Source organism: Salmo trutta, chromosome 30, assembly GCF_901001165.1.
Source record: "Salmo trutta chromosome 30, fSalTru1.1, whole genome shotgun sequence".
NCBI classification, from domain to species: domain Eukaryota; kingdom Metazoa; phylum Chordata; class Actinopteri; order Salmoniformes; family Salmonidae; genus Salmo; species Salmo trutta.
Genome location: NC_042986.1, coordinates 17286472 through 17298053, shown reverse-complemented (window position 1 = coordinate 17298053; position 11582 = coordinate 17286472). Strand labels below are relative to the sequence as shown.

The following is an 11582-nucleotide window of genomic DNA, read 5'->3' as shown; positions in this document are numbered from 1 at the left end:
AGTATACATTAGTCTGGCTTACGTTATTCTCAAAAGACGGTGAAGAGGATGCAGGACAAGACATGACCAAAAAAAGTATAAATTCTTGTATTTATTGACCCTTTCTGGATACAAATTGTCATAGTGCGCAATAGAAATATAGACATTGTATATTAAAAAGAATGATCCCATCTCATTAACTTGAATGAATTACATAACATGGATGATGTTGGTACATAGTCAGAATAGTTGCAGCTGTGAATGGATATATGTAATTACCGGAGTTCCACATGAGCATTATGCATCCCAAATGGCACTCTAACTATATAGTGCTCTACTTTTGACCAGGGCTCTGGTCAAAAGTAGTGCACTATAAAGGGAATAGGGTGCCATTGAGGAATACATACATGGAAAAGCGCCTGGTGCCAAAGCCGCACCGAGGCCTACAACAGAATAACCTGGAGAGAACACCCTGTCTTTGTCACTAAACACACATGACAATCTGAATCAAGCAAACATTTCAGTGCACCAGAAGTAGGATTTATTAAAAAGATAACACACTGTCTAATCTACCACAGTCAGCGAACACAAATTTGCAAAGCTGACAGATCTTCATGACTTTACACATTTTTGTGACCCGTCTCTGTACGCTCGCTTTAAAAACAAAGGAGCAGAGGAGGAGGGGGGGGGGTGAGAGCACACCTTCACTAGTAGCTAGGCTAGGCAGTCTTTAAAAGACCAAATAACAGTCAGATTAAAAAAGACCACGTAATACAAACATTTCTCACACACTTGCCAGAGTTTACAGTGTACATTTGAAACCAGTTGAAGAATGCAATATGGGAAAGTTTAAAGTAAGCTGTCGTCAAGTGAGGTATGACATTCTGGGCCTTGTCAGGCCCGTTGCAGTTTTCCGGGTTTTTATAACTGAGATTGTAGCAGCTTATAGGTTTGAGGAGAGACCAAGAAACTGGACTGTGATCTTGAGATCCCTGACACTGAGAAACACAAACAAAACATTGTTTTTCTGGAGTAGACAGCAGACACTGACTATCCTCACAGAAAAAGCTGAATATTTCAACATCCTGTACAAAGTGATGACGACACACAACAGGCCTTGTAAAGCAGTGAGAGGGAAAATGGAATGATCAGCTATTATACAGACCCATAACAGTAACAATCCAGCTCCTAGTTTGTTACACAGTTCACCTAGAGCTGACCAAGTGGCCATGGGTTGCAACAAATACTGTAGACTGGGAGGACCACATTAAGAGGAACAGCAGATGCCACAGAGTTCAAAAAAAGTTTCCTGGAGTGTTGAGAGAATGTAGCTCCCCAATCAATGAATCCCTACCCATCCTTAAGCCATTACGACATTATTATGATGAGTTTTCGTAGACATCAAAGCAGCACAATTACTCAGGTATTTGAGGGCATGTTATGACCCAGAGGAACATGATAAAACACAATCAGTCTGATCAAATCTTTGATTAGTAACAGTACACTTTAGTTAACACAAGCCTTTTCCAGTGTAGCCCCGAAGAGGCTATAGGGAGATGAGCACAAGCCACATCAGAGGCTAGTTAGGGACAGCTTATTTTGGATGGGAGGGGGAGGAACAATTCTGCACAATCAAAGAAGTAACAGGGAGGTCTAATACAGAGATTATAAATGTCTATAATATATTTAATGCTCATACTGTATTTTCTCCATATCAGCTTCTCTGCTTGTAAATAGATGTAAGGGATAGATTAAGCACTTCACACTTAAAAACAGCAAGTATAGGCAAAATTCACCTTTTGTCCAATAGAAAACAAGTTTATATGACCCACCAGCTCAAGATACCGGTGTTAGGGGGGGAAAAAATGAGTAACACTAAGCCGAGAGAATGTCCTATACACTGTCTTTTGAAAGAAGCATGTCCAAAACCTCATCAGAACATTTTTGTCCAGTATAAAAGACTTGCCATACCACGACATACACATAGAGAAACGGTTGTCCGTCACCTGTACTGTGATTCTTTGATAGATATGCTTGTTAAGAAACATCCATTGGTTTTCCAGTGCAGTTGCAAATAGAGGTTGGATGAAGTGTGTTGTTGACCCTCCTTTAGCGAGAAGGCCAAAAAGTGAACCGTAGAAAAGAGGTTGGGGTGGCACCGGTATTGGAGGTTCAGCCTAGCTCTGGTTGACAGGAAGTCAGTATGTTAAGTGAGGTAGCATGGGTTGCACGTTTACTGGTCTTTCTCCTCCTCCTCTTCAGATGATTCCTGGGTTGCCTGTTCCTCCTTTTCCTGAAAAGACACCAAACACAGACCACAGTCAACCCATGTTTCTACTGGTTCACATCAAAAATATAACACACTAAGAAAAGTGGATCTGATCAAATATAAGTCACCAGAAGTGCATCAATCTTTCAACTACAATAACTGCCTTGCAATATGAACAACAGTATCTATTGGGAGTCTTTAGGATTTGGGAGGGACTTGTACAGTGGCCTTGCTAGTGAAACATCTGAGTGTTGAAGTGGAAGGAGTGTGCATGTTGATCACATCTCACTGATAAACAAAACCAGCGTGAAAGTCCCTAGAGACCCCAGGAGAGGACTTGGCCATCTGTAGTGACTCATCTGAGTGGTGAGTCACACAGTGAGGCATCCTTCGCTCCCTCCCGCCTTACCTCCCCTCTACCTCAAACTCCAACTCCACCCACTCTGGCGCAGGAGAGTTCATTCAGAAAAAGAGAGCCCAGTTAGGTGGGTAACTATGGGTCATTCCCCGCTGTGACTAATGCAACACAGGCTTCTGGGAGTAGGCTACACTCACGCTTACTTTATTTAAGACCAGAGTATGCTTACAGTGGAGGCAAAGTTCGGGTTGGTTTGTGCTGGATTAAACTGTAGTTTAAATAATTTTGCAACAATTCCTTTATCCTAGACATTTTTTGAAGAATGGAGTGAAATGTGTATCACTATGTCAACAATGATGTATGAAATTGTAGTTAAGCCCATTCAAAATTTTTTATAGATTTAACTTAAACATGTATTTTCAACTATACCTAGTCGGTTTCAAAGACTCACTCAAGACAATGAACTCAACATACACTTGTGCAGAAATAAATAGTAATAAAAAAAAACCCAGAAGATTGGATGTGTAAATATGTATAAAATACTATGTACATAATACAAAGCATATACAATACGGACCAACGGGTCTGTGTTTCCTATCAGTAACAGTGGTTCACTCCAGTGCAATATCGAATAAATAAACAGCATGTCTGTAAGGCAAAGACAGTTCCTCAATAGTTCTATAACATAGCATAGCATAAACAGAAATGCATAGCATCCTTTAATACGTCTCTCAGTCCAGTGCAGGCTTGCTTGCCAAGACTTCCATGAGCTCTTTCTGCTGGCTCTCAATCAGGCCCGGGAGATATACAGACTTAAAACATTTGTATAGATCTGGCGGATAACTGGCCTCAAATGTAACCATAGCTTCCAGCATACGGCTTGCATGCAAACTATTCCCTAACCTCCCTCTCGCATGCTCAATCTTTTCACCCTGTTGTAAATACAATGAATACATTTTCACGATGGAAAGACAGCGCACATAAGGGTCCTCAGAGTCCGAGGTCTCCTCTGTGGTTTGTTCTCCCTTAAAGATAAACAAAGAAAAAGACATGAGTCATCATGAATGTATAGTTAGGTACAGTTATGTACAGCTATGGGTTACAGTTTCATCAACAAATTCAATACCACAAAACACCTAATGAACACATTCTCCTTAACGCAAAGCTCAACTACAAGCAAAACTAGATTATTAACAATCATTGCTTACCTCGTCCCAGCTGTCTTCAGAATCGCGTGAAGACGAGTCCCACAGGTCAGTTTTTAGGCCAAAATTTGCCAATTCCTCATTCGGAGCTATCAGTGCCATCTGGAATGTGCGTTTGTTTCAAAGAGGACACGACAGACTCCAGGTGTAGTTGACTTCACACCTGGTAGCTGGTTGTTGCAAACAGAAAAGGTTGAGTTGAATGTTTTAATTTGCACACAATGGTTGCCATGTTTTTTTTTTATGGTGGAAGAGCAGTGGAAGATAAGCAGTAGCCACTGGAAACCTTCCCACAACTTTATTCAACCAATCACAGGGGCTGCTGGGGTTGAAGTTCGCCTGGGACGACGAGTTTGATTGTTCGTTTAGTCCTTTTGTTTCTATGAACAAGCCAAATTTCGCTGTAAGCATGCTAAATTAAGACCGTCGGGATTTCTAACAGCAGTGAGCATGTGGAGGGGAACCAAACAGTGACAATTTAAGAGTGAGTCAGAGTCAAGGGGGATTAGTTAAATATAATATTAACACCTATGATAATAAGAGCTACTCTTACCTCTTTCTTGGGTCTTCCCCTGCGTTTCATCCCTGCAGTTGAGGCTGCTGGTGCCTTCTGTAAAATGAGGGAAGAAAAACAAACAATTAATCTAACTGCACAGAAACCTGCTAATCTACTGTCACTAGAGGGCACTAATACTCATATTAGGAAGCAGATGGTTTGAGGGCATTGGGTTCATTGGCTATTATCTCGGAATCTGACAGGAACTGCACACAGGGCACTCCAGCTCGCTGGCCACCTGGTCTGGGGCTCAGAGACAGCTGGTGAAATTGGGCAAGAAGAAACGAGCCCACTTCAGATCTATCCTTGCACACAGGGTTGGGTAGGTTAGTTTCTAAATGTAATCTGTTAAAGTTACTAGTTACATATCCATAATTGTAATCAGTAATGTAACTTTTTGATTACCCAAATCCATACTTTCCGTTACTTTTAGAATACTTTCACCTTAAGAGGCATAAGAAGACAAAAGGGATCCATCAAACGCATTTGGTGTGTCATCATAGTGGTCCCTGACTTATGGTCAGACTCGCTCACGTGGAAAAAATGAAAACCTTTTTTCAATGCTGAATTGAATGTCATTGAGAAAACAGAAAGGTTTCTTTATTATGTCTCATCTTTTAACTAAATGCAATCTATTAGCTTCCTAAATGTAACTAGTTATATCTAGCTGTCCGATAACATGTTCTGATGGAATGGCTTGTCCTGCACTTTGTTAAAACCCAGGGTGCATTGAGTGAATGTTGAAAAAAAATATATTGGTTCCTTTCTAAACGTGTTAAAAATGTAAACATTTTTTCAATGCTGAATTGAATGTCATTGAGAGAACAGAAAGGTGTATTTTTTTTTGCAAACACCCTTTCTGTATTTAAAAGTAATCCAAGAAGTAATGTAGTTTTTCAAAAGTAATATTTTTGCTGGTAATGTAACAGTATTTTTGTAAATCAGATTACACGTAAACAGTTACTCCCCAACCCTGCTTGCACATAAACACACATGCATATATACACACATATATCCTTTTCCTGCACACACACAGCGCCTAGAGGAGCGTGGGGGTTGGGGCGAGGGATAGAACTTGTCTGTTGCTATGGTGATGCGAGGGAGAAAAGAACTAGGGCTGTGTGTTGGGGGGTAATGGCAGCTTGCGGCCTCTGCACCTGCACCACACTGTGCATGACAAGCTACAGGAAGCTGGAGGACAGGAAGTCAGGGGGAATTAACCGAAAAAATGAGCGTCTCTTTAAGCAGCCAGTAAACCCAAGATCTTACAAATGGAAGCTCTGGCCCTGCTATTTTTGAGACTTGAGGTGAAAAGGGCCAAAATAATTAGTTAACCTATAAATCATACTTAACAGGACATCCTTTGAACAGGAGGAGGTTAGACAGTGGTGGAAGAAGTACCCAATTGTCATATTTGAGTAAAAGTAAAGATGCCTTAATAGAAAATGCGCTAAGTAAAAGTAATCCAGTAAAATACTACTTGAATAAAGTCTAAAAGTATTTGGTTTTAAATATCAAAAGTAAATGTAATTGCTAAAATATACTTAAGTATCAAAAGTAAAAGTATAAATAATTTCAAATTCCTTATATTAAGCAATCTAGACAGCACAAATAAATATATATATTTTTTTACTGATAGCCAGGGGCACTCTCCAACACTTAAGACATAATTTACAAACAAAGTATTTGTGTTTAGTGTGTCCGCCAGGTCAGAGGCAGTAGGGATGACCTGGGATGTTCTCTTGATAAGTGTATGAAATGGACAATTTTCCTGTCCCGCTAAGCATTCAAAATGTAACGAGTACTTTTGGGTGTCAGGGAAAATGTATGGAGTAAAAAGTACATGATTTTCTTTAGGAATGTAGTGGAATAAATGTAAAAGTTGTCAAAAAATGTAAATAGTAAGGTACAGATACACCAAAAGTATTTTTACATAAGTACTTTACACCTATTAGATTAGCTACCACTGTGATCCTTAAATATAATCAACAGTCATGGGTACATGACTATTTCTTAGTACTTGACTACGAGGAGGAGGTTGAAAACTCGGTTAGTATCAAGTTAAAACCATAGGGACAACTAAAACTATAGGAGCTGGTGACAGCTGTTCCATCTGACCCTAATGGTAATCTATGGTCAACAGTGGCCTGCACGATCAAATGTCTAATGTGGTTTTTGCAGGATGACTGAAAGGTGGCTGCTAACCCTAGTTGACAGTCTAGGAGGTTAAATTAATTTGGTTGAGTAAAATAGGGCTAACATATTGCCTTACCTTGCCCTTGGTGACAGTCTTGTTCTTGCTACCCTTTGGCCTTCCCCTGGGCCTCTTTGGAGTAGGGGACCCACTGGGCTCCTGAAAGAAAAATATGGGAAATGGTCAGGTGGACAGCTCAGCGTTACATTTGAACAGTCGAAGATGCCAACACATAAAATGGTGGTTCTATAGTTGTTGCACCCGAAGGTTTGACACTATGGACATAATGATGAATGAAGTGTATTTTTTATGGAGGGCAAACAACTTAGTCTAAGTCCATGTATGATGTGATACGACATGCAGCTTCTTACATGGAATACTTTGTTATTCATGACACTAAGAGTGCACTGTTCAAGGTCAGTGCAACTGACACCTGTTGCTACTTTAAGACTAACAGGTGGTCACAGCCACATTGCCAAGTTCCATTAACTGTAACAAGCTGACAGTGGTTTAGATGACAGTGGTTTAGATCAGACCAAAAATATAGTAGTTGTAAATAAGAGGTACGTAGGAAGTATTGGTATAGTAATACACAAAGATAATATACCACTGTGCAGACCTGTGTTCAGAATAGACTTCTAGGGCAGATTTAACTGTTGCATCAATTGCAAAACGCATTAGCCCAAAACAATACATTCATGTAACAAAAATGCTAACATGATCACTCAACAGGGATGGTGGTGGTTCAACAGCAAACACAAATAAACATGATTAATGCATTTGGCTGTATATTATGGAGGTGCAGGTTTTTATTACCTCCTCAGTCTGTTTACAGCAGCAGCTACTAGCAACAACGCAATCCAATACCAACAACACCCTCAGGAGAGTGACAGCAACATGGACCAATCATTGCTTCTACTCCGCTTACATAAACCAATCAGTTAGAAGCAGAGGTGGGGTATGTGGGTTACCACTGGTTTAAGGGGTTCAGGTTACATATCAATGACAGCCTGCCAGACCACCGGTTGATCGTCATTACATATGCACACAGCCAAGGCTGGTGAGGAGGGGGTGGGGGAAGGTAAAAAGAGAGACCTATCCAATGACTCTTTACACTAAGTCACATCAAGAGAAATGACACAATGGAGTCAGGAGTTCTTCATGGTGATACTACATAGGAATTAAACACCTCTGACGGGCAACGCTACTGCTTTGCGGTGGGTTCTGAAACCTGCTGCAGGATCAGGTTTTGGTTGACCAGTTAACTTTACCAGGAAAACTCTGTGCCCTAGTTACTGTGGGCATAACCAGGCCCGGGAGCCATAACCAAGTAGGGCACAGAGTGTTTCCTGGTCACACATGATCTATCATACAGAAGGTGGTGTTTTATAAAGCTACTTACATCAGAACCACTTTTCACCTGTGGCTGTTTCCTTGGCCTTCCACGACCCCTCTTCTCTGCTCCCTCCTCTTTTGGTGAGATGGTACCCTTGTCACTCATGTTGATTTGTAATCCTGAGATTAAAAAAGGAAAATAACGTTTTAGTAATAGGGTCAATTTTCACAATGCATGTAAATAACATATATCACAATATCATACTAAAAAAATCTCCAAAACAACAATACCGACTCTTATTTTTTGTTATTACATTAGCAGTCTTATTACAGTGTAATTACATAGTAGGTACAGTGCCATAATAATGTATATTGCATTTGACTTATCCCAATGTATTTGCAGCACTGTTTGTTTGTGTCTCATTTGTGCTCCATTAGTGGTATAGGCTACTGACAAATAAACGGGGGATGCCAGTCAACCACCTTGTGTGAACCAATTGTATTGCCCAGGGTTTCCAAAACGAGGTCCTGCCCCCCCCCCACCCTGGGTGCATGTTAGCCATAGGACTACACAGCTGATTTAAAATTATCAAAGCTTGATAATGAGCTAGTTATTTGATTCAGCTGTGTAGTGCCAGGGCAAAAACACAACGTGCACCCAGGGGGGGCCCCAGGACCGAGTTTGGGAAACCCTGGTATAGCCAACATACAGCAGGATTCCGCGCGCAATGGAGACAGTGTATACCAAACAAGTAGTGAAATGTCCTGGCTTGGTGTAGGCTGCAACAGCTCAGCAATGTTTAAAGCCCAGTCGCTACGGATACCCAGTAGAGCCAGTGCGCAGAATAGGCAAATGAAAACAAAAAGCGGATAAACGAGGTAGACCGTCTCTCGAAATTCTGTCGGAATAGACTGTATCGAATATCGTTGTTTGAGTACAAAAATCAGCACACCGACGTTATCAAATAACATTTACAACATTCACGCTTATCAGCCTATCGAATTATATGTCAAAATAACACGCAGACGTAACCGTATGCAAGGTCAGTTTTGTGTTCACCGCAATGGTTTGGATTACTCCTACCTTGATCCCTTGAAGATTATGGCCCTCGAACGAATTCCCGCACAAACCAGTCGCTTGTTTTACCGGTTGAATCCTTTAACTAAAGCTCTTGTTATATATTCGACAAGACTACACAACGCCCGCCCCTTAAATTCCAGTCTGTGCAGCACAGCAACAAGAAAAGCAGACTATAGAATAGAGCCCCTAGACTAGAAGTACAACATATTGTAGAATGTTTTATTTACCTGATTTAAAATTTAAGCTGCCGATCCAAAGCGTGCTAAAAATAGCTGTCTGTCTCTCTTCAAGATAAAGAAAATGCGCCAGCCTCAAGGAGTTTAGGACAATTTAAAGAGGCGTCCTCACAGTAGCGATAACATTGAGGGCGGAGATATGATAAGTGGGCCACCCCAACACCCGTCATCCACCCCCAACCCCAGGTGGGCCCTGGAATCGAACCCACTACCCTGGCGTTACAAGCGCCATGCTCTACCAACTGAGATACAAAATACTACCCCAGCAATATAAATATATATTTTTTTCATCTTTATTTAACCAGGTAAGCTAGTTGAGAACAAGTTCTCATTTACAACTGCGACCTGGCCAAGATACAGCAAACCAATATAACATTATTAAATATTTCCCTTGGTTTATGTACCTTCAACTCCTATTTTTTTACGTGATGTTTCTTTCATAGAAAGTCATTCCTAGATGACTACAAACAGTACTGGTCAAACGTTTGGACACACCTACTAATTCCAGGGTTTTACTTTATTTGACTATTTTCTACATTGTAGAATCAGAGTGAAGACATCAACACTATGAAATAACACATATGGAATCATGTAGTAACCAAAAAAGTGTTAAACATATAAAAAATATATTTGAGATTCTTCAAAGTAGTCACCCTTTGCCTTGATGACAGCTTTGCACACTCTTGGCATTCTCTCAACCAGATTCATTAGGTAGTCACCTGGAATGCCTTTCAATGAACAGGTGTGCCTTGTTAAAAGTTAATTTGTGGAATTTCTTTCCTTCTTAATGCATTTGAGCCAATCAGTTGTGTTGTGACAAGATACGAGTGGTATACAGAAGATGGCCCTATTTGGTAAAAGACAAAGTCCATATTATTTAAAGAACAGCTCAAATAAGCAAAGAGAAACGACAGTCCATCATTACTTTAAGACATGAAGGTCATTAGTTCATTAGAGTAACCAGTCCGGATTGACTGACCTTCAAGTAATGAAGGACTGTCATTTCTCTACATAATTCCATGTGTTACTTCATAGTTTTGATCAAAAATCTAATCAAATGTTATTTGTCACATGCGCCAAATAGACCTTACTGTGAAATGCTTACTTAGAAGCCCAACAGTGTAGTTCACGAAATAGAGTTTAGAAAATATTTACTAAATAAAATAAAGTAAAAATAAAAAGTAACACAGTAGAATTACATAACAAGAACAAGGCTATATACAGGGGCCCAGTACAGAGTAAATGTGTGGTGGTACGGGTTAGTCGAGATGTTTTCACTATTATTCTACAATGTAGAAAATAGTCAAAATAAAGAAAAACCCTTGAATGAGTAGGCGTGTCCAAACTTTTGACTGGTACTGTATACTAGAAATCAAGTAAATTAAGTTGTATTGTATTGTTAGTAGTCTATTCTATTTGTCCTCTTGCTCAGTTGTGCACTGGGGCCTCCCACTACTCTTTCTATTCTGGTTAGAGCCAGTTTGCGCTGTTCTGTGAAGCGAGTAGCACACAGCGTTGTACCAGACCTTCAGTTGCTTGGCAATTCTCGAATGGAATAGCCTTAATTTCTCTGAACAAGAATAGACTGATGAGTTTCAGAAGAAAGTTCTTTGTTTCTGGCCATTTTGTAGCCTGTAATTGTACCCACAAATGCTGATGCTCCAGATACTCAACTTGTCTAAAGAAGGCCAGTTTTATTGCTTCTTTAATCAGGACAACAGTTTTCAGCTGTGCTAACATAATTGCAAAAGGGTTTTCTAATGATCAATTAGCCTTTTAAAACGATAAACTTGGATTAGCTAACGTGCTATTGGAACACAGGAGTAATGGTTGCTGATAATGGGCCTCTGTACGCCTATGTAGATATTCCATTAAAATGTTCAGCCGTTTCCTACAATAGTCATTTCCAACATGAACAATGTCTACACTGTATTTCTGATCAATGTGGTGTTATTTTAATGGCCAAAAAATGTGATTTTCTTAAAAAAAAAGACATTTCTAAGTGACCCCAAAGTTTTGAAAGGTAGTGTATATTTTTTTATTTAACTAGGCAAGTCAGTTAAGAACATTTTCTTATTTACAATGACGGCCTAGTCCGGCCAAACTGTAATCCGGACGACGCTGGGCCAACTGTGCGCCGCCCTATGGGACTCCCAATCACGGCCGGTTGTGATACAGCCTGGAATCGAACTAGGGTCTGTAGTGACGCCTCTAGCACTGAGATGCAGTGTTTTAGACCACTGTGCCACTTGGGAGTCCATTTGTGGGGAAAAACACATTCTGATTGGCTGGGCCTGGCTCCCCAGTGGGTGGCTGCACCCATGGCTGCACCCCTATCCAGTCATGTGAAATCCATAGATTAGGGCCTA

At 40.4% G+C, this 11582-nt stretch overlaps 1 protein-coding gene across 3 annotated transcripts; it reads right to left on the bottom strand.

Annotated features, from left to right (window-relative positions):
* Positions 1–78: 78 nt before the first annotated feature.
* LOC115168134 (high mobility group protein HMG-I/HMG-Y) lies at positions 79–9338 on the bottom strand. 3 transcript variants are annotated; one of them, XM_029723105.1, is made up of 5 exons: positions 8981–9181; positions 7964–8076; positions 6640–6720; positions 4365–4421; positions 79–2272 (listed from the first exon to the last, which is right to left on the bottom strand). In XM_029723105.1, exons 2-5 carry the CDS (start codon positions 8060–8062, stop codon positions 2213–2215), a joined length of 297 nt encoding a protein of 98 aa, XP_029578965.1. In that variant the 5' UTR covers positions 8063–8076; positions 8981–9181; the 3' UTR covers positions 79–2212. The 3 variants fall into 3 exon arrangements, with proteins under 3 accessions (XP_029578965.1, XP_029578964.1, XP_029578963.1); XM_029723104.1 differs by lacking the exons at positions 79–2272; positions 8981–9181 and adding exons at positions 2274–3981; positions 9205–9338; XM_029723103.1 differs by lacking the exon at positions 79–2272 and adding an exon at positions 2274–3981 and having other exon boundaries at positions 8981–9189.
* Between the last annotated feature and the right edge of the window lie 2244 nt (positions 9339–11582).